Raw genomic sequence first — 19628 nt, forward strand, 5'->3', positions numbered from 1 at the left:
CAACGCGCCGTTGTTCTTTATTCAGCCTGGCCGCGGAACGCGCGGGGCTCAGGTGAGGCGGTGAGTCGCGAAGCGGCAAGCCATCATGGCTGCGCGCGCGCCGCTTGTGACGACGTACCTTGGCCCATAGACCGCCGGAAGGTTCAGACTCAACGTCCGTGGAGGACGGACGGGGAACGTAAGGGCGTACGGGGGTTGTATTCTCTTTATCCGACGGGGACAGAGTGCTACTAACTACAGCAGCGCTAGGCTGCGGGGACGGGGTACGCGGATACGCCTCCAGCCCGCTGTGCGAGGCCGAGTCTGCTCCGGAACTGCGAGGGTCTGCCTCCTGGTCGCCAAGCGAACCAGTGTCTGCCCCATCGTCAGTACGAACGGCCTGGCTGTACGAGACGCCAGGCCGGACGCGTGAGTCCGAGCGAATGCTCTGGCTCTCTGATACTGCAGTATCGGAGAGCCCACTGTCGGACAAAGCGTCAGCACTAAGGGGCGAGGAGTTTTGGAACGTACCGGGGAGCGGGGCTAGGCCGCTGTGTGCTCCAGGACGAGGGCCCGAAGCCCGGTTACGCAGGTTGTAGCGTATGTTCGAAGACATGTTGCCGTTTTTCTTGATGGTTGTTGAATACCACAGGTAGAAGTAGAGAATAGAGACGAGTCTGTCGCCGAGGAGGAAAGCCGAGTTGATCAGACTCAGGGGGATCCAGTCGACGAGAGACGAAGAGATGAGAGTAAGAGTTTAGAGTCGATGTGCTGTCAAAAAAATGTGACGCCGATAGGCTTCACACGGTTAGAGCGCTCGGCAGGAGACAGGTTAAAAGACTGCGTTTCTGCTCGGAGTACGCTAGGGTACAGAGTACACGAACGACGCTTTTATGTACCAGACGAGAGGGTGGTACGTAGGATGTATGAGTAAGGATTATGAAGAGATGCCTAAGCTAGGGAGGAGGCTGAATGAGCGTCGAGCCTGGAAAGGCGAGTGATGACTGAATTATCGGTAAGCGTTGAGTAGGGAAAACAATGAGGAGTTTGGGGTCTAGCACGTGAACGGAATCCGGAAGGGGGATGGAGGTGAGCGAGCGTTACAATCTGAAGGCTGCGAGTTCGACCCTCGCGGTGGGCTAGTAATGTTTTTGCTCATACAATTTTCCTCTCTTCAACGGAGGACACTGGTCTGGTCATGCAAGATGAGAGGTATTCAAACCGATCCTCCGTCAAGCAATTTGGAGTTGTTGCAGGCGCTCGAAGTGCAAAGCACCGCCACTGGGCTGGTTACGCCAGGACTAGTTAAGCGGGGCCACGTGCGGAGATCGATTACTTGAAGGCGGGAGGACCATTGAAATAGTAACCGACCGCCTCGCACTGTCCTTCGTGAATCTACCTCTTTCTCCTCGACCACCACCACCACACACGCCATGCACACGATTCAGGTCCGTCTCCGCTACCAGCTTCCACTTGCTGCCTGCTCACTGTTTGGTATCTAGCAACAATACTGGGCGGTCCGCGAATATCTCAGTCCGGTGCGCCATAATTCCTCGGCCGGCGGCGCGAACGTCGGTGGCTCACAATTCTGCAGGTCCTGAAGGAGAGCAAGTTTAAGGAGCATGGTCGGATAACGCCAGGTGCGTCCGCGATCGCTGTCTCTCCCGCCGCCACTTCCGCACGCTGACCTCGCCCGCAGAGGAGTTCGTCGCTGCCGGCGACTTCCTGGCGTACAAGTTCCCCGTGTGGACATGGTACGTGGCCTCATACGTCTTCATTATCTCTTGCAACGTACCCTGACGCGCGACCGTGCTCAGGGAGAAGGGCGACGCGTCCAAGGCGCGCGACTACCTTCCCGCTGATAAGCAGTACCTCCTCACGCGCGGTGTGCCGTGTCTCCGCCGCGCAAGCACGCTCGCGTACACGGACGCGGACGAGGACGCGGAGCGGCTCTTGTCGTTTGCAGACCCGAAGGAGGGCAGCGCGGCGGGTAAGGAGGAAGAGTGGGTTGAGACGCATGCCGGGCGGAGCTCGGGGGGCGAGGCGGGCGCACATGTCGGCACCATCGACGACATCCCTGATGTGGACGATGGCGAGGCGGAGATTACAGCGGGCATGGGTGGCCTCGGCGTGGGCGCGAGGGAGCCGGCGGAGATCCCGGACATGGATGAGATCCCGGATATGGAGGAGGACCTCGAGGAGGCAGAGGACGAGGCGACTGCTGCGCCCAAAGCCAAGTCTGCTGCGCCATCGGATGGAGTTATCGACGCTAGGTGAGTGCACTTCGCTACATCGGACTAGCTGTGGTAGGGTGGCTCATAGGTGCTTGGGACCGCAGCGAAGTCGAAGTGGCCAAGGGCAACCTCCTGCAAGTACGGACGTACGATGTCATGATCACATATGACAAGTACTACCAGACGCCGCGCATCTGGCTCATCGGCTACGACGAGGTGAGTAATATTGTATCTGCTCGACCTCACTCGTCCGACCACCACACGAATCTCCTAACTCCCACTGAAATCTTCCAATCTCCAGAACGGCACGCCCCTCACGCCCTCACAAATCTTCCAAGATGTCTCTGCAGATCACGCGTTCAAGACAGTCACGATCGAGGCGTTCCCCCACTCCACCTCACTGCAGGCCGCGTCTGTGCACCCATGCAAGCACGCGAGCGTGATGAAGAAGGTCATCGAGCGCATGAACCAGGGCGTGATCGAGGAGCAGCAAGCTGCAAAGAAGGGTTCGGGCAAGGACGCGAAGCAGCCGAAGAAGTGGCTCTTCCGGCGGACCAGCGGAAATGGCAAGGACGATAAGGCCGCCGCAGCAGCGGGCGAGGAGGAGATCGAGGGCATGCGCGTCGACTTCTACCTCGTCGTCTTCCTCAAGTTCATCGCCTCCATCGTGCCGACGATCGAGGTCGACTCGACTACCTCGTTCTGAGCGTCCGGCTAGACTCTGGGAGGATGGTAATGTACGATCTTCGCGAGATGGATATGGATGGGGTGTAGATGGTGACTCAAGGAATGAACGACTATTGATACCTGGGACCCTATGCAGATTCTTGCTTCCAGAGTTGTTACGTTTGTACTGCTATGTAAACCACCCGCACTGTATAACGGCCACGAGCACTACATTCACACGGATCACGATATGACCATACACGCCGCGCGTTCGAAAACCGATCCTACATTTCAAGAGCGACAGACAGGCAGGCTGGGGACAGGGTGTGGATGGATACGGTGGGGTACGTAACTCACTGCGGCTCGTCGTCAAGCGTCCAATTGTTCTCCTTTACGAGCTTCTCGCGCTCCAGGAGGTACTTGCCTGACACGGCAAGGTCATCTCAGCTGCAGAAACGTTCATTGGAAGGAGGCCACCCATACCTTCTTTGTACTTCTGCGTATGGTCTGACGCCTTGTGGTAGTACCAACCCATGCGCTCGTTGCAGCCCATGCAGTAAACGTCCGCCACAGTATGGACCCCAGTCCTGTTGCACTCAATCTCGTCATATGCCCAACTTCAAAGAACATGAGATATGAGACTCACATCAACGGTCTGTCTTCCTTCTTCCCCATCTTCAGGTTCACCGCGGAATGTATGAGGCTTCAAGGGGTCGGTACGAGGAGAGAAGCGGACGATCGACCAGGACTCACTATCCACGCCCGTCCCTCCCGGAGAACGCCTTGCTAATTAGCTCGTCCTGAAGAGCCTACGCCATCGTCAACGGGTGCTCTCCGCTGGTCTAAACCTCGATTTGCGCACAATGACTGCGGTGCACCGCGAACAGGAGAACGTCGGCTTGTCGAGGAAGGTGGTAATCACTTTCGACTTCGTGTCGGACGTTGGGGATATCGTTGGAGCAGCCATGGTTATTGTGTCAAGGTCTGTGTGTGGTCACATAGCCGAATACAGAGCGATATGCTACTCGCGAGTGAGTATGTCGAGCAGAGCAGAGCGAAAGAGGCAAGGCGCCGTGGGCGCTACGGTCGGGATTCGGACCGACTTTCCGACCGTAATCTACACAACAGGGTTGTCGTGGGGGTGCAGGCGTGGTCTCGCTTGTTCACATGCAGGAGAACGAGGCGATGCATAGCTATAGCAACTTGAAGGATACAGCACGACAAAACATAGACCGAAGGAAATGAGAACATACAGCAGCAACCCTGGATCGCGCAAGCTGCCCCGCCTCATGCAGCGACCTTGGACTTGTCCTTCTTCGACTTGTCTTTTTTCTCCGTCTTATCCTTGCTCTTCTTCTCCTTCTTGCCCTCCTTCGTCTCACCGCTCGCTTCCGCAGGCTCGGAAGGCTCGGAGACATCGACATCCATCTTGTCCCCCGACGCCTCCACCTCCGCATCCTTCTTCCCCTTATCCTTCTTCTTCTTGTCCTTCTTGCTCTTCTTCGACTCCTTCGCTTCCGCCTCGACGCCATATGCGCCATCCGCTCCATCCCTCTTGCGCTTCTTCGACTTGCTATCGTCTGATGCGTTCGCCGCGCTCTGTGGTGTATCCTCGCTCTCCTTCGCTCCCTTCTCCTTTTTCTTCTTCGACTTTTTCGAGCCATCCTCTGCAGGTGTAGACGAGGACTCCTCTGATGATGGTTCCGTCTCCTTCGCCTTCTTATCCTTCTTCTTCGACTTCTTCTCCGACTTTTCTGGTGAAGCGTCGGTCGCAGGGGCTTTCGCAGGTGATGAAGGCGCAGTCTCGGTCTCGGTCTCCGCGACCTTCGTCTTCTTCTTCTTTGGCTCTTCGCCGTTCGTCTAGTAGACGACCCATATCAGCAAGCGAGCCCAACGGGCATCAGGCATACAATGCGCACCTCAGCAGCAGCAGCAGCACTCTCCTCCCCACCGACCGACTTCCGCTTCTTGTCCTTTTTCTCCTTCTTGTCCTTCTTCCCGCCCTCTGTCTTCTTTTCCCCTGCCTCAGCAACCTCTGCCTTCTCAGCGGCCGCTTGCGCGGGCTTCGGGGACTCGCTCACGACGGCTGTGACAGGCGACATCCGCACGGGTGTGCCCAAGGGAGTGCCGTTAGCACCAGATGCCTCGTTTCGTTGCCGGCCCCAGCCGCCGCCTCCACCGCCTCCCCATGACTGATACTTACCACCGCCGCCGCCGCCGCCGTTGTTGTTGTAGCCGTTCCCGTAGCCATTCTGGCGGCCGTTCCCACGCGGGCCGTCGTTTTGCTGCTACGAAGAGGGCCGGTGCGAGTTGAGACATTTGGCGGGGACGCGGCCTCGGAGGGAGTAGATAGACGTACCTTGGGACCCTTGTACAACCCCTTCTGGTACTTTTCCGCCTCGCTGATGCACTGGGTATGAGACTTCCACTGTGCGGGACCGGCGAAGGTCGTGCTGCAGTCGAGGCAGGTCACGGAGCTATGGCACATTGTGTGGTGCTTGTCGAGCTTGGGCTTCTTGACCGTGTCGCCGCATGCTGTCAACGAGAGTGTACGAGAGAAATATGCGTCCAGAGGTGTGTAGGGAGAAATGCGAAGTCAGAGAGGGTCCTGTACTGCACTTATCGCATCGCGGCGTGGAATGTGGAGGAGGAAAGCTCACCATCACACCTGAGTGTCCCATTAGCTTCTCAGTTCAACGTCAACAGTTCAATGATTTACTCACTGAAACGACACCATGTTTGAATGAGGGGGTAGACGGGTGGAGGGAAAGAGAGGGCGAAGGCAAGCTGCAGCAGAAAGCAATTGCCGCAGGGCTTTGGAACCAATCAGCACCCTTGCTCGAGAAATTCCTGGCACGTGGTATCAGGCGCCCGCTTATGGACTTCCACAGCCACTACTAATGGCAAGATCACCGTAAACCACCTACCACCACTCTACCCCTCTGGATACGTATGATATCGATGGAGGTATGTGTAGCCTATCACCCACCGCTAAGTGGCCTCACACCACCGGTGTGATGGTCATTGGTCGATACAGGAGAAATAGTATACTCCGGGCAGATGTCTAGTTCTGTAGTATATATTGTACCTTGAGCCCGCCTACCAGACCATGCAGGCGGACAACCCACGACGTACACGAAGCATCAACAGCACCGTATTCATCACCATCTGACGCCTCGATCCTACTCCGCTCACTTCGTCCCGCCCTGCGACTTCAACTTCTCCTGCACAAGCTGCTGGAACTCCTCCCTCAAGATCGCCTCCCGCCTCTCCCTTTCCTCTTGCTGTAGCTTCAGAATCCCGCGCTTCTCCTCCGCGCTGATGACCTGGTTCTCCTTCCGCATCCGCACCGCGTTCATGCGCCGGTGCCGGCTCCCACTCATCACGTACCCCACGCTTTCGTACGCCGCGATCTCGTCTGACGACAGCCCGATTTCGCCACGCCGCGGGATCCGCTCGTCCGTCCCATCCTTGAGGAACGCCGCCATCGCGCTACCTTCACCCCGCAGCAAGGCACCACCGTACTGCCGCTCATCGACCTTCGACCGCGAAGACGTCTGCGCTACAAGCGGCTTCGGCCCGACTTCTTCATCGTCGGACTCTTCGTCATCAGCGGGGGCCTTGCCCTTGCCTGCGGCATGGGAGGGGACCGGTGGAGGAGGCATGGATGCGGACCCGCCCTGAGCGGGTTGCGAGAACGAGGTAACCATGCCCGCGACCGGCTTCTCGACCCACTCGTCCTCGTCTGGCGTGGACGGCGGGCGCTGTTCTGGGCTCTTCGTCCGCGTCACGCTCCGTCTGCTTGCGCTCCGCCGTTCGCTTTTACTGCGGGAGCTGCGGTGCCGCCGCCGTTCACGGTCGCTGTCGTCTTCATCGTCGCTGTATCGGCCAGAGCGAGACCTGTGTCGGTGGTGCCGGTCCTTCTCCCGGTCCCTGTCCCGCTCACGGTCCTTTTTCTCCTTGCGAGCTTTCTTGCGCTCTTTACGCTCGCGACGACGACGTTCTTCCTCGGAATCATCCGAGTCGGTGTCCGAATCTGAGTCGCGGCGTCGCTTGTGCGACTTCTTGTGTCGCTTCGAGTCTCGTGTGGGGGAGCTGCGTAGGTTGTAGTCAGTCCTGCACGTAAGAGAAGGACGTATGTATGAACGTACTCGACTCGTGTGGGTGCCTTTGGTGACGGTGGCCAGACGGTGATTGTACTAGCTTCTCTCTGCTGTCTCCGGCTACATGTACCATTCGTATCAGTCTCCTGGAACCGCAAGCATGGTATTCATTGATTCCACGTACCTTTCCAAGAAGTCAGCACCTCCGCCTCCATAACCACCACCGCCATGTCCCCTCCCACCGCGTGCAGGATACATATTCTCCTGCTGCCGCCATGGTGCCTTCCCCGCCGCGCTCCCGTTCTCCCGTCCATCGCGTTCATCTTCCCTTCCCCTTCCCGGCAACGGCCGTCTGTAGTCCTCATACTCCGGACTCGTCCGCCTCCCCCGCCCGCCATCCCGCTCCCTCTCGCGCCGCTCGTCCCTCTCCCGGTCGCGTTCGCGGTCCACGCTCCTGCTGCGGCTCCGTTTCCTCGAGCGGTCCTTGTCCGTGTCCTTGTCCTTGCTGCGGTCGTCGTTGAAATAGTCGTCTGCGCGTGCACGGTCGCGGTCGTGTCGCCTGCTCCGGTCCCCGTGCCCACTGCGCCGCTCATCGTCTCTTTCTCTTTCTCTGTCTCTGTCGCGCCTATCCCCGTCCCGGTCCCTCTCTCTGTCTCTCCTGTCCCTGTCCCTCTCCCCGCCTTTGTCGCGCCCGTATTCATCTCGGTCCCGGTCCCTTCGTGAATCAACACTGCGTGAACGCGACCGCCTTTTAGATGTGCGTGGGGGTGGCGACGGCGAACGAGGCGGCCTCGTTGGCGGGTCTTGCGGCACGAGGCCCATACGAGAGGGGTGTACCATAGCCATGATCACAAGTCAAGCAGTTGAGCAAGAAGAGGGACGAGCAGGTGGTGGGTGCTAGTGACCACTGACAAGTCTGCACTGCGGCACCAACGGCGAGTCCTGCTGGTGGCTAGGCGTGGGTAATTACTGATGCGTGAGAACGCGTCGGAGCGCCCGTGGGCCGCGAGGCCGTTTCAAGTTCGGCCCTCTTGACTTGCTCCTCCTCCGCTCCTAGATCTCGTCTCCGAATCCACAACTCGGCCTCATACTTGGCAGGCACGACATGACCACATCGTGACGAAAGCAATGACCACTAGGCTTGTCGCCATACCGCAAGCACAGCACGTACCTCCGCTCCGCAATGGTTCGACACGGTTTGCAAGATCTCAGGGGTCTATATGCGGACACGGTGCGGACCTCAATAGCTCCCGCCAGCCTTCTCGCGAGGAAGTGAAGCTTCCAGCACACAAGTCCAAGATCAGAATTGTCGTGTCTGGATTGCTGGATAAGACAACCTTCGCTATTGCTACAATACGATGGTTTGGATACACGTTCGGTACGTGAGGTTACATATGGTTGTTACAATCAAGATCTCGTTGCGTAGTCATTATACTCGTTACAGTACTCTAGGGAAACCCAGAGCGAGAGAAGACAGGATACTAGTCCAAAGGATAGTATTTACATACACCTTGAATGGTAGTTCGGAAAGAGGGATGAGGAAACGGGAAACCCAGGTAACGTACACATGCATCGTCCTCGTGCAATCATCAGAGCCCAGGGAAGAACGATAAACTCAAGCCTTGGTCACTGTCACCTCCGCGCCGTGCTTTAGGGCACGGCTGTATGGGCAGAATTCGTGCGCCTCAGCGATAATCGCGTCATCGGGGCACCCATCAACAGTGATCTCGACTCGCAGGCCGAAGCCGTCGATATCGGGGTTTTCTGGGTGTCCGAGGAAGACGTTGGCGGTGACCTTCGCGTTCTCGGCGAGCTCCTTCTTGTTTGCGCGCGCTGCGGCAAGTTGGAGTGCGCCGAGGAAACACGACGAGTAACCCATCGCGAAGAGCTGCTCTGGGTTTTGCCCATCACCCTTACCGCCAGCGGTTTTGGGCATGGACATCTTGAGCTCGAGTGGCGAATCGCCGAACGACTTGACGGTGCCGTTGCGGCCTGCGCCTGATGCCTCCGCTTTGGAGAAGTACTATGTATATATCAAGTTCAGCTTCGCGCATGACGTTGACAATGTGAGGAAGTCAACGTACAACATGGTCCTTCAGCGACAAAATGCCGCGAGTGTGCATATGGTTGGGCTTCAAGCTCCGCACGCCGACGCCAGTGAGAACGCGATGAGAAGCGGGGTCGACGTTGCGCGCATAGCGGACACCGGCGCCGGTGAGAACGCGATGCGAGAGAGGGCGGAAGACAGCGGAGGTGGGACGCATGATGACTTCTTCGAGGAATAGAATGGTGGAGGAGCGTTATAGAATAAGCCGGGTTAGGTCGAGAGGTAAAGTTCCCCGTGGCAGAGTCGTAATATAGCGTGAGCGCGCTGTACGAGTATGAGCAGGCGTAAATTGGAAGTCAGGAAGAGAAGCGAGGGGACGAGTTCTCTGAGCAAGCCGGAGATCTTCCGGACGCCTTAAGTACCAAGGTAAGAGCAGAGAGCACCCTAACTCCAGCCCATGCTCCAACTCGCAGCGCCGGGACGCTGCGCATGCGTACATACATCATACCTATCAATGTCATCGCAGCGGAGAGCCATTACGTCGGAGGACCCAAGCGCCAAGGAAGCGCCGGCATCTGGATGAACACAATCTCGGGTCGACCAGTCGTCCGTCCGCCGAACTGGGGCGACACCGTGCCGAAGCTCCTCAAACCTCGCGCTCATCGTTCTTGCCAATATATTTTCTCGCCTCGCGGTGGCTCCGGGACAAGGATAGGATTGGTTGACAGCTTCGTTTGACTGCTCGTTCGTCATACATGCACAAGTCTCGGGCCGCTACTTCTTGCTGACATTGACGACAACGCCCTTGTCCAACGCTCGACTGTATGGGCACGCCTATGGAGGGAGGCGTAATCACTGTCAGCAGGGGCGGCTCCTGCACCGCGCGAAACCTTCTGGTCAGGAACAAATGAGCCCGCTCACCTTGTGTGCTGCCTCGATGAGCTCCGTATCGTCCACGCCCTCGACCTGGATATCCACCTCGAGCCCAAAGCCGTCCATACCTTCCGGCTGACCCATGTGGACCTGCGTGTGCACGGTGGCGTTTTTGGCCATGTCGGACTTGCCGGTCTGGCCTGCGACAAGTTGCATGGCGCTGAGGAAACAAGCTGTGGTGCGTGCCATCATTATATGCGCGGATCATACGAGAGAGGAGCGCATATATGCACCTGCGTAGCCCATGGCGAAGAGCTGCTCTGGGTTTTGGCCGTCGCCTTTCCCGCCGAGAGACCTGGGCATCGCGAGACGAAGTTGAAGCCCGCAGTCGTCATCCGATGTGACTTGGCCGTTGCGCCCCTGCCCGCTCGCGGTTGCATGCGCGGTGTACTGCTTGAGGGTCAGACATATGAAATTGTGTCGCCAATGCAGCGCGTGCCTTGTGGTCCTTCAGTGTCATGATGCTTCGTGCAGGGACCATCGCGCCGGGACGGGCGGCGATGGTACGTCGGACAAGGCTGCGGGAAAACAGGGCGGACATGGCGAGTGCACTGGGTATGCAAGAGGAAGCCCCGGGAGCAGGGAGGCTTGAGGCCTTTTCCTTTATATTTTGTCTGAGTTGCTGACGTCGTCGACGATGCGCGACAGGCTCTCGCGGGAGCAATCGGTTGGATTGGGACACGTCCATATGCAGCCTTGTTGAGACCATATTGGGCCAGTGATGCCATGGGCCATGCACACACGCTGGCGACGTGGTTAGTTCGTGTCGCGTTCCGGCAGCAGCCGGCAACATGCTTGAGCGGCTAATGTGCTAAGATCGTTATCTCCAACGAGGCCTGCACATGCCCAGCGATCAACTTCTTCTAGTCCAACACACCCTGTCGGCATGTCTGGCGCACAAAGAGCTCTTCTCAATCTCACTGCGGAAATGGCTCAGTGACTCAGAACGCCGTCGTGACATGTCTCACAATCTCTTTGTTACCACGACACTCGTTCGCTCCGCGGCCAAAGCGCGCCCCGCCTCCTAGCCATTCTCTTTTTCTCTGCTTTGGCCACGACGCACAGACATGACGAGAGTGGTCCGGCGTGCATGGCCACTCATCTTTGCCCTTTGTCCTCCAGATTCATAAAAGCCTTGCGCCCGCCCATGTCCCATCGAGCCCATAAGCTCTTCGTATGCAACCTCAAGCCCCCGCCACTGGGTCCCCCTCAACGGAACCCGCAGCCACCAAGCAGCACCGTAACTCACGTTCTATTGCTGTGGCCGCCGTCCTTGGAAAGATGGTTCGTAACTTCTTCCCGGCGCGCCACTGATCTTGAGACAGGAACTCACTCGCCTGCGCCCACAGAACCTGCTGTACACAACCTCTCTTGAGCCTTACCTCGGGACATACCGCATCGTCTGGGACTCCGAGTCTACATGCGAGCCGCGCACCCCGACTGCTCCCCACCCGACCGACCTCCAGGACGGCGTGCTAACGCTTACGCGCCCGGAGCACCCACTGGAGTGGCCCAAGGAACCATCTCCAGCCGACGGACCAGGCTCTTCAGTCGTCCTCCGTCTCTTCGATACGCTCCTCGGCGCGGACCGCACCGCGTCCAAGCTCACGCCCTCCGCCTTCTCTATCGGGCCCTCCTCTCTCTCCGCCCTCTCCTTCTCCCCGCTCTCCGACTCGTCCTCTCACTCCTCTCCGGCCTCCTCCTCGTCAGCCGTCTCTTCCTCGCTCAGCAGTAGTAAGGCATTAACGACGCCGACGCGCTCTTGGCGGTTCGACTGGGACGCGTCCTTCCCGCGGTTGGGCTTCCGCTTCGAAGGCATGGACGTGACGACGACATGGGGCCACTCACTCGCATTCTCGGACCTTCTCGACGATGCGGGCTACCCGTTCGCCGTGCTCGAGCTCCGGCCAGCGGGTTTCAGGAAGGACGAGACCGAGCCGTACACGATCCTCGTGCTCGCGAAGCGCCAGGCAGATCGGTATGGGCGGGAGGGACTGACGGAGGCAGAGCGGGAGCGGTTGGGTATGCGGGATGTCGACGCCTAACGTTGAAGGACCGTGATTGTACAAGTAATGGAGAGTAGGATGGGTAACGCGCGGACAATAGGCTTTCCAAGCCTTTGTAGACGCTGTAGTGCTAGCACTGATTTGTACCGCTATTTCATGGAATTTCTCGCTTTGGCAATTGTGCTCTTGTTCGCTATACTGCTGTGACAATCGGGAGGGGTGCTCCGCAAGCATAGATAATAAGGCCATTAGATCAGCATCTGCATATAGCCAACCCCCTTCTCAGACACGTCCTGCAGCAGATCTTCCACACACCACCAGCCCGACGCGATGAATCCAAGCGAACTCATTGAGGAGGCCCAGGCCAGCATCCAAGAACACACATCATATGAGTCCCCCATCCCGAAGTTCTGGGACCCTGCATCTCGACATGTTGAGTTCGGAGTGGTGCGTCCACACCTCCGAGCCGCCAGGCCAGCCAAATTAGCAGCTAACCATCGCGCCTCCTTCCCCTTCACGGCGACAGCGGCGCCGAGCGCCCAACGCGGTCCTCGCCGACATCGACGCGTACACGGGCGCATACCCGATCCTACAGGCCTCGATACACAAGCAGTCGCACGCACCCGTGAGTGTCCCCGAACACAACGACCTCACGCGGGTCTACCCCGAGGTCATTGCGCTCACGCGCGACCCGGAGGCGTCTGTCTCGCTCTGGCTTGTCTCCAATAACCACATGTGCGTGGAGTATTCGCGCGCGAGAGCGTTGAACCGCTCTACAGAGCGGGAGAGGAGGTCGGACAAGGAGAATGGCTGTAGAAACACCGCGAGGCAGACGCAGGAGCGCAACTCGACGAACGGCGAGTCAGACAACCTGCTTCCTGGGAGTCCAGCAGAGCAAGTCAAGAAAGGGGACCCCGACAAGGACCCACAACCAGAACCGTTCAGGCTAGACGCACGAGCCCTCTTCAAGAATCTCGCCTTTCCCCAGGTCATCCGGGTGCCTTACGAACGGCTCGACAGACCAGGCTTTTGTCCTGTCGACACTACGGAGCGTGTCATCCGCATCGCGGTCGACTTCAAGCCGCCAGGCAGCAAACCCCTCCGGCGCACAGGCACCGTCGTCCAGATCGTCAGGAACGCAATCCAGCGCGGTCAGAGCGAGACGTACAAGGACCGTTACACCAGCAGTGACGGGACCTGGTCGGTCGTGTGGGACGATGTGCGGTGGTTTGGCGGTGCGTGGGCCTGGCTGGGCTTCGCCGACTTAGGTTCAGGTTCAGAGGGCCCGTCGCATGGTTGGGCCCGCCCAGACGAGAGTGGAGGAGTGATTGTTCTGGACAGCGATGGTGAAGAGGAAGCGATGCGGCCCGACGAACCCACTCTGGTCCTCGCTTGGACGTGCAAGAACTGGCCGCCACCGCCACCAAAGCCGAAGCCACAGCCCCGGCCCAAAGGTCGTGGAAAGGGAAAAGGCGATGCAAAGTCCGGTGCCGGCGGTGAGAGCGCAGCTCGTGGCGCGACGACGACGACGCAGCCACCAGAGCAGCCGGAGTCGTATCCGGAGTGGTACATCGTGACGATGTTGTCCAAACGACAGGTGGGGTGGAAGAGCGCGCAGTTTATACCTGAGGAATGCAATGCGCTGGGGCTTGGGCGCACAAAGCGCGAGGTGCAGAGCGAGGCCGAGTCGGAATCGCCTGTGAGGTCGTTGGACTGGGTGGAGTCCTGGTCTGATTCTAGGTTCCGGCCAATATTGCCGAGGGACGGAGCCTGAGGCCAAAGCGGGACGACAATGGACTGACAATGTAGCTTGAACATGGTATATGCTAGACTATGCTGGGCTCACAGTATGTTATTCGTTAAGCCATATGATATTTGTGTTGTATGAGCAAGCCTTCGATCCGCAGTTGGATAGCCACTTAGCACCAACATCCATATTGACGCGGCCAAAGGGAATCAAAAGCTCACCTTGTTTAGGTTCTAAAGCACGATGACCCGGACCAAAGCGGACGATTCTTCTTATACTCAAGCTGCTCACCAGCGCGACCGCACATCTCTCTCTCTCTGCACACTTCACTTCACTCATAGCGACGCCACCCAATACGATGGACGGACCCAAAGTATGGATGAACGGCAAGGCCACCCTAGCGATCGTGAGTCCTCCTAAACCACCAGCTCTCACAACGAACTCAACACTTACCACACCGAACACAGCTCCAGGAACCAAAGGGCCAAACCACCGACCACCTGCAAGCCGCAAAGGTCGGCTACGCCTCGTACATGGGCCACTACGGCGCCGTGTATCTGGGGGCAATCCTCCACAACCAATACGTGGACATTGCGTCGCCGGACATACGCGACCACCTGTGCGACGACCTGAAGCTGATGCTGCAGGATCCCCATCCGCAGCTGTACTTATCCTTCATCGAGTCGAGATACATCCCGGACCTGCGACGAACGGATATCCTGTTCGACACGACACTCACCTTTCTCGTGAAACGATGGAACAGCACCAAGGTGCCGCTCATCGAGGCACAACGCACCGGCACCGCGCGCTGCCTGTCGGACGACCAGGATGCGTGCCGTGTCAGGTGGAAGGACAGTGGCTTCTCGGGAGCAGCCACGTACATAGGCTTCACTCTCGAGGCGGATACCTCGCCACTGCGGGCGCCGTACGTCCACCTAGAGTGGCGCCACGGCGACGTCAGGGTCGTGATGTTGTTCAAGAAAAGAACCGACACCACGCACGAGCAGTTATCGAGCTTGGAACGAGCACGGTTGGGCATCGGGATGTCCGAACAAGAAATAAGCGCAGCCAGCATCCTATCTACACTGCAGAGGGAATGGGTGGTCTTCGACGGTAACCACGGGACTGATCAAGAACATGCGTCCAGCAAGCCGGCTCAACCTTCGGAGACTAGGACGGTTCAGCGCAGGAGAAGCAGGGTCGGGTTCGGATTACAATAGCAAAAGCTGATAACATACATGTACAAATGTGACAGACACTACTACAATGGACCAAGATGTTGACGCCGCACGTTCAAAAGCCGCTTGCAGTGACGCGCAACTGCTCGAGTTTCTTGAGCACCTCGCCAACCGTCCGGTCGAGCTCGCCCGCAATTGCGCTCTGCTTGTTAGCAGGGAGCTTCGCGAACGACTCGCACAAGTCCCCGTCGACGATGGCCTTGACCGGGACGTAATACCCGCGCCACGCGAGGTGGTCGCGACCAACGAGACTGAGCTGTTCTGTCCGCATGTGCTGCTCCAGCGTCGTGAGGAGGTCGACGTCTTCCTTGGACACGAAGGGGACGAGGATACCGATCGTGCCGTGTAAGCATGTGTATAGGATAACCTCGCGGCCACCAGCGACTAGCGAGACCTTGTGCAAAGATGTGACGATATCGCCTATGTGGAAGTGAGCAAGCATCGCGGTCTTGTGTGGTGCTCCGAACATGACGCCCTTTTCGTGCAGGATGCCCGCGCCCGTTGGATCATCGTCGACCTGATCTGACACCTTCGGGTCGAGACGGTTGACAAAGACGTTTCCGAAGCGATCACCAGCCACGACAGTATTGTAGTCCAGCATGGTCGTTGCGGTGACCCAGCGAGGTTGGACGTCGTCAGCAAAGGTCAACAGTCGGTTCTCTGGTGCCTTATAGACCGCATAGAAGACCGACTCCTGCATGTCGCCCACGATGATCCTCGAGCCCTGCGTGTTCAACGTGACGATAGCAGAGCTGAAATTCTGGGATTAGAAGAACAAGGTGAGAAGAAGCTCATATTAAGACAAGTGCGGCGTACTTTGTTCTCCACCTTGCGGAGCAGCTTCTTCTTTCCCATGTCATACAACCGCAGAGCCTTTCCAACGCCTGCGATGAGCTTGCCCTGGAACGCCATAATCGCCATCGGTACGTCGTTTGTCTCGGTCTACATTTGCATATACTTATCAGTTATACGATCAAGGGCGATCAAGGAGACCAACTAACCTTATGGAGCAGCTCAAGGTCACGGCCATCATTCACGAAACGGTATGTCCGCAAGAAACCGCTTGTACATGACCGAGGTGCGAGGAAGGTGTCCTGAGCAGTGCCGACAACGAGGTGCAACTCGTTGTTCTTCGCGGCGAATGGAACAATGGCAATCGAAAATGCAGCCTCGTTGTTGTCCAGGTGTATGACATTGACGGTTTGCGACTGTCCAACTAGTCAGCAGAAGTGTATACTCGAGGCGTACAATAGCCTACCTCGAGAGGATTGATGATGCGTATACATGACGCCCAAGTACCCGCGGGAGCCTTCGGACGTCCAAACTGCTCTGGTGGAAGCGACACCATCTCGTCGTCGACCATCTTCCCCTGAGCGCGCTAAAGAGAGAGCAGCTTGAGTGATTGTACTACGCAATTTAGTACCCAGATAGATTGCTCACCAATTGCTGCAACTGCTTGTTCGCCGCTTCCTCGCTCATCACGCGATGGTCGCCCTCAATGAGGTAAAACAGACCATTGTGCGGGTGGGGGATGAACTTGCGTGGTGTGTACGAGAGGGGCATAGAGTCTTGCTTAAGCTTCGTCCCCAACTTGGGGATTTGGAAAATCCTGCAGAGTAAAGGTAGTCAGCCTACGATCATACCGATGTCGACAATGAGAGAGGGGCGGGGTGGCTCAGTAGGAACAATTGTGATAAACATCAACACATGCACCGCAAACTCATCGCGGGACATTCAAAGGGTGGTGATAATTTGTCATCTTCGGCTTCGGAAACCCACTTGTGCAGAATCAACGAAGCACCACTTACCTGAGCAAGCTCCCAGAGATACCAATCAGGCCTTCTTGGCACAACTCCGCTGAGAAGCTCCATGCATAGTCAAGGTTCTCAAAAATGAGCGGTGTGAAATGCATGAAGTTCTGGTACGTGTAGTTGAGCCACGGGCGAGAGGAGAGGGCGAGGATAGCGGGGTTGTGCTGGATGTTTACGCGCAGGAGGCGGATAGGGCGCGTGCCAAGGAAACGAGTCCTGGTGTCCGTGAGCTGCCCGTTGATGGGGTCGAGGACCGTGCGGAGGAGGACGCCGTTCTGCAGGCCAATGTTGACAAAGGTCGTAGGGGACGTCTTGTTGATACCCGCGTCGAGCATGTCGGCGATGCATATGGCGGAGGGGGGCGCGGTCAGTGCTTGAAGACTGATCGTCTCAAGTGTGCTCTCGGGGTCGAGCGACACGATGCGGACCGTCTGATCTTCACATCCAACCGCCTGCAGCAACCGTAAGTAAGTGTACAGAGAAAAACACAAGGGGACTCACCAAGAAAGGCGTCCGCTGTCTCCCTTCAGGCACTTCCGCAATGCTGAGGGCGAGAACAGTACTTCCCATTGCCTTTCGGTCCTGGTACTCGTTCAACTGGCCGTCGAGGTCCAACTCGAAGTACACCAATTCCGCCGAGCTCAGCGCCACTACAACCTGACGCTTGTTTGTCGTCGCGCAAACGATAGTCTTCCCTGAGGGAACTCTCCACTCATTCACGCGGCGGTCCGAGAGAACATGGCGGATACCGTGGGGGTGCACCTGCAGCAGCGCGTCCGCACCGATTTGCTGCACAGCGAGAGTCGGGGCGGAAGAGAGGAAGCCGGTATCTTGCACTTCTTCGATGGTCTCACCGATGCAAAGTACAAGCGTACCGTTGACGAAGGACAGGATGATGTACGAGTCATACGGGTCTAGCGCATTGTCGTCAGCAAACGCAACAAGTAGAACAGACTGGCGCTTACCATCCTCCTTCAGCTTCGTCGTCCATACGGCGTTGGGAATACCAGGGAGGTCTGAACTGACGACTTCCTCCACCTCGAGACCATGTCGAAGAGTCCTAAACGTACTCCGTGCCCCTCGCCCACACGCCGCAAAGATCTGAGGAGTGTCAGAGTTGGGCAGCATGTTGATGACCTTCGAATCGATGATGGGGCACAGAGAATCAAGCTCGTCGACAAGTGTGAGGTTGTCCAGAGGGCGTGGCCGGAAGTACGCGCGAGGTAGGGGTGCTGTGGGGTCGGCCATGCCATACTTAGGGTAGTCCGCCGAACTGAACTCAGGTTCGTTGTCATCATCACCCAGTTTCTGGAACTGGTAGAAGTAACTAAGTACGAGTTGCGTCAGCATATCCCTCGGTGCGGAAGTCTGTCATGGACTTACTGGTTCCCAAATTCTGACGCTACGAACAAGAAACCTGACTTCAGAATGCATAGACCGGACGCAACAGGAACTGTGTCAAAGTACTTGATTTTGAGCGCTTTCACATCCTGCTCCTCATGCTCGATCGTGACCTTGTACAGATCGCCCTCCTCGCTTTGCAAGAGGAAGAAGAACGCGCCCTGCACATACGAGAGAGCTATTCGAGTCTGAACAGAAACACGAACACACGAGTTTGCGCACCTTCATTTTGTGCATGACGGCTGCAGTGATGATCAACCCACGCTCCGGGTCCTCCAACGGGTGTCGCCTCCTCGGGATGGGAATTCGATGCTGAGGTGCATCCATATGGCGGTAGATGATATGATCTTCGCAACATACAAGAACACCGGACGGTCCGTCGTAACGATCGGACGTGGCGAGTTGGCCGCCAGGCACCTGCACAAGGAGGTTGGCACGAGGGTCCGTGGGTTCGCTCCATTTTCGGACGACATGGTTGAGGCCAAGATCCAATTCGTAGTACGTCAACATCTGTCCATATAACTTCGCTCAGCGCGGCATAAAATCCGAAGCGAAGCAGATACTCACCTTCTCGGCATTGTTGAACGCTTCTCCTGTCGGGTCCTGGTCCGACTCGGAGTAGTCCACCTCCAGCGCAGCGAATGTTGGGTTTTCAAATCCGACATCAAGACCAACGATGTGGTGGATGATGGCATTGTTTTTGTGGGCTTCCAGGGGCGAGGAGATTGTAAGGTTCGCAGCAGCATCGCGGTTGAGGATGTATACCAACTTCGCCTTCTCCACAGCCGCAACCATGACACTACGCCCTTTCGGGTCCGTGGCCAGATACTGCCCAGGCACTATACGCCTCGCGCCAGACTTGCCGTAAGTCTCCTGGTGGACCTTGACGAAGCTGCTCGTCTTGGGGTCATAGTCCAGGATAACGATGCGCCCGGAGTCGGAGCCTACGATCACATAGTCTAAGAAGACGGAGGAAGTGAATACGAGCAGACACAAAGGAACACGTACAAGGGCGCACCCTTGGTACCACCAGTCAGTCGAAAGGCAGCGAGTGACCGTATCGAGCCGAAGACGTCGGTAGCGATGACTGTCGAGACTTTGCCACTTTGCACATCAGGTCGCAGGAGCTCGAGACGGGTGCCACGCGAGACGACTATTTCTTGTGTGCGCGAGCCAGAGAAGTTGCCTGCGACGGCGTGCGTAATCGCGGTCGGGGGCTGGAGAGTGAGGTTGTACAAGTGCATCGCGGTCGAAGAGCAAGGGAGTCGTCGATGGCCCCTGGTGTTATGAAGACTGGATCGACAGTGAAGTCGACGGCGGGAGACGACGCAACGTCGGGCGAGGTTAACAAGGCGAGGTTCAAGCAACGGCAGAAACGGGGGATGCTTCCGGGGTCCCTCTCCTAAGGAGACAACTGACACCCCTGGCACATGGACGCCCATAACGGTCCGAGGTTTTCGGTG

At 57.5% G+C, this 19628-nt stretch overlaps 10 protein-coding genes across 10 annotated transcripts; 3 read left to right on the forward strand and 7 right to left on the reverse strand.

Moving 5' to 3' along the window:
* Positions 1 to 1327: 1327 nt before the first annotated feature.
* On the forward strand, positions 1328 to 3165 carry L226DRAFT_481697 (uncharacterized protein). The gene is made up of 7 exons (XM_067676943.1): positions 1328 to 1427; positions 1482 to 1517; positions 1574 to 1619; positions 1679 to 1733; positions 1797 to 2252; positions 2318 to 2429; positions 2515 to 3165. The coding sequence occupies exons 1-7, from the start codon at positions 1413 to 1415 to the stop codon at positions 2917 to 2919; spliced, it is 1125 nt and encodes a 374-aa protein (XP_067539301.1). The 5' UTR covers positions 1328 to 1412; the 3' UTR covers positions 2920 to 3165.
* Positions 3013 to 3976, reverse strand: L226DRAFT_300838 (yippee-domain-containing protein). The gene is made up of 5 exons (XM_067673701.1): positions 3742 to 3976; positions 3633 to 3688; positions 3526 to 3582; positions 3363 to 3466; positions 3013 to 3303 (listed from the first exon to the last, which is right to left on the reverse strand). Exons 1-5 carry the CDS (start codon positions 3844 to 3846, stop codon positions 3233 to 3235), a joined length of 393 nt encoding a protein of 130 aa, XP_067539302.1. The 5' UTR covers positions 3847 to 3976; the 3' UTR covers positions 3013 to 3232.
* Positions 3977 to 4493: 517 nt separating this feature from the next.
* Positions 4494 to 5430, reverse strand: L226DRAFT_427056 (uncharacterized protein; the record flags this gene model as incomplete). Its single annotated transcript, XM_067674658.1, has 2 exons — positions 4494 to 4607; positions 5239 to 5430. Coding segments are annotated over 2 exons (306 nt in total), but the record flags the coding sequence as incomplete, so codon positions are not given.
* A 422-nt stretch (positions 5431 to 5852) lies between these two features.
* L226DRAFT_503412 (DUF926-domain-containing protein) lies at positions 5853 to 7900 on the reverse strand. The gene is made up of 3 exons (XM_067677934.1): positions 7167 to 7900; positions 7031 to 7102; positions 5853 to 6974 (listed from the first exon to the last, which is right to left on the reverse strand). The coding sequence occupies exons 1-3, from the start codon at positions 7826 to 7828 to the stop codon at positions 6071 to 6073; spliced, it is 1638 nt and encodes a 545-aa protein (XP_067539304.1). The 5' UTR covers positions 7829 to 7900; the 3' UTR covers positions 5853 to 6070.
* A 697-nt stretch (positions 7901 to 8597) lies between these two features.
* Positions 8598 to 9246, reverse strand: L226DRAFT_457802 (OsmC-like protein; the record flags this gene model as incomplete). Its single annotated transcript, XM_067675397.1, has 3 exons — positions 8598 to 9005; positions 9067 to 9114; positions 9169 to 9246. The coding sequence occupies 3 exons, from the start codon at positions 9244 to 9246 to the stop codon at positions 8598 to 8600; spliced, it is 534 nt and encodes a 177-aa protein (XP_067539305.1).
* A 498-nt stretch (positions 9247 to 9744) lies between these two features.
* L226DRAFT_598573 (OsmC-like protein) lies at positions 9745 to 10503 on the reverse strand (the record flags this gene model as incomplete). Its single annotated transcript, XM_067685657.1, has 4 exons — positions 9745 to 9863; positions 9951 to 10135; positions 10196 to 10352; positions 10441 to 10503. 4 exons carry the CDS (start codon positions 10501 to 10503, stop codon positions 9804 to 9806), a joined length of 465 nt encoding a protein of 154 aa, XP_067539306.1. The 3' UTR covers positions 9745 to 9803.
* Positions 10504 to 10816: 313 nt separating this feature from the next.
* Positions 10817 to 12119, forward strand: L226DRAFT_532049 (uncharacterized protein). The gene is made up of 2 exons (XM_067680187.1): positions 10817 to 11246; positions 11312 to 12119. The coding sequence occupies exons 1-2, from the start codon at positions 11244 to 11246 to the stop codon at positions 12005 to 12007; spliced, it is 699 nt and encodes a 232-aa protein (XP_067539307.1). The 5' UTR covers positions 10817 to 11243; the 3' UTR covers positions 12008 to 12119.
* Positions 12120 to 13131: 1012 nt separating this feature from the next.
* L226DRAFT_532050 (uncharacterized protein) lies at positions 13132 to 13810 on the reverse strand. Its single transcript, XM_067680188.1, has one exon. It carries the CDS (start codon positions 13784 to 13786, stop codon positions 13145 to 13147), a length of 642 nt encoding a protein of 213 aa, XP_067539308.1. The 5' UTR covers positions 13787 to 13810; the 3' UTR covers positions 13132 to 13144.
* Positions 13811 to 14034: 224 nt separating this feature from the next.
* Positions 14035 to 14972, forward strand: L226DRAFT_301023 (uncharacterized protein). Its single transcript, XM_067673702.1, has 2 exons — positions 14035 to 14121; positions 14183 to 14972. The coding sequence occupies exons 1-2, from the start codon at positions 14074 to 14076 to the stop codon at positions 14933 to 14935; spliced, it is 801 nt and encodes a 266-aa protein (XP_067539309.1). The 5' UTR covers positions 14035 to 14073; the 3' UTR covers positions 14936 to 14972.
* L226DRAFT_532051 (uncharacterized protein) lies at positions 14548 to 19506 on the reverse strand. The gene is made up of 13 exons (XM_067680189.1): positions 19184 to 19506; positions 18733 to 19124; positions 18388 to 18675; positions 18148 to 18326; positions 17730 to 18091; positions 17266 to 17678; positions 16762 to 17216; positions 16394 to 16562; positions 16212 to 16331; positions 15955 to 16161; positions 15770 to 15895; positions 14717 to 15713; positions 14548 to 14650 (listed from the first exon to the last, which is right to left on the reverse strand). The coding sequence occupies exons 1-12, from the start codon at positions 19407 to 19409 to the stop codon at positions 15009 to 15011; spliced, it is 3642 nt and encodes a 1213-aa protein (XP_067539310.1). The 5' UTR covers positions 19410 to 19506; the 3' UTR covers positions 14548 to 14650; positions 14717 to 15008.
* Between the last annotated feature and the right edge of the window lie 122 nt (positions 19507 to 19628).

The sequence above is a fragment of the Lentinus tigrinus genome (assembly GCF_003813185.1).
Source record: "Lentinus tigrinus ALCF2SS1-7 unplaced genomic scaffold L226scaffold_5, whole genome shotgun sequence".
NCBI classification, from domain to species: domain Eukaryota; kingdom Fungi; phylum Basidiomycota; class Agaricomycetes; order Polyporales; family Polyporaceae; genus Lentinus; species Lentinus tigrinus.

Bases quoted from the DNA above. Each gene is read 5' to 3' on its own strand.
- L226DRAFT_503412 (XM_067677934.1), bottom strand. From the start codon at position 7,828: ATGGCTATGGTACACCCCTCTCGTATGGGCCTCGTGCCGCAAGACCCG. The intron at 7,103-7,166 runs GTACGTGGAATC...TGGTACATGTAG, and splicing joins GGTGCTGACTTCTTGGAAAG to CCGGAGACAGCAGAGAGAAG. The intron at 6,975-7,030 runs GTACGTTCATAC...CAACCTACGCAG, and splicing joins AAGGCACCCACACGAGTCGA to CTCCCCCACACGAGACTCGA.
- L226DRAFT_532051 (XM_067680189.1), bottom strand. From the start codon at position 19,409: ATGCACTTGTACAACCTCACTCTCCAGCCCCCGACCGCGATTACGCAC. The intron at 19,125-19,183 runs GTGCGCCCTTGT...CCGTCTTCTTAG, and splicing joins ACTGACTGGTGGTACCAAGG to ACTATGTGATCGTAGGCTCC. The intron at 16,162-16,211 runs GTAGGCTATTGT...CTAGTTGGACAG, and splicing joins GCATCATCAATCCTCTCGAG to TCGCAAACCGTCAATGTCAT.
- L226DRAFT_300838 (XM_067673701.1), bottom strand. From the start codon at position 3,846: ATGGCTGCTCCAACGATATCCCCAACGTCCGACACGAAGTCGAAAGTG. The intron at 3,689-3,741 runs GTGCGCAAATCG...ACGATGGCGTAG, and splicing joins CGCGGTGCACCGCAGTCATT to GCTCTTCAGGACGAGCTAAT. The intron at 3,467-3,525 runs GTGAGTCTCATA...TGAGTGCAACAG, and splicing joins AAGGAAGACAGACCGTTGAT to GACTGGGGTCCATACTGTGG.
- L226DRAFT_532050 (XM_067680188.1), bottom strand. From the start codon at position 13,786: ATGTTCAAGCTACATTGTCAGTCCATTGTCGTCCCGCTTTGGCCTCAG.
- L226DRAFT_481697 (XM_067676943.1), top strand. The intron at 1,734-1,796 runs GTACGTGGCCTC...GACCGTGCTCAG, and splicing joins AAGTTCCCCGTGTGGACATG to GGAGAAGGGCGACGCGTCCA. The intron at 2,430-2,514 runs GTGAGTAATATT...TCCAATCTCCAG, and splicing joins GGCTCATCGGCTACGACGAG to AACGGCACGCCCCTCACGCC.
- L226DRAFT_301023 (XM_067673702.1), top strand. From the start codon at position 14,074: ATGGACGGACCCAAAGTATGGATGAACGGCAAGGCCACCCTAGCGATC. The intron at 14,122-14,182 runs GTGAGTCCTCCT...CACCGAACACAG, and splicing joins GCAAGGCCACCCTAGCGATC to CTCCAGGAACCAAAGGGCCA.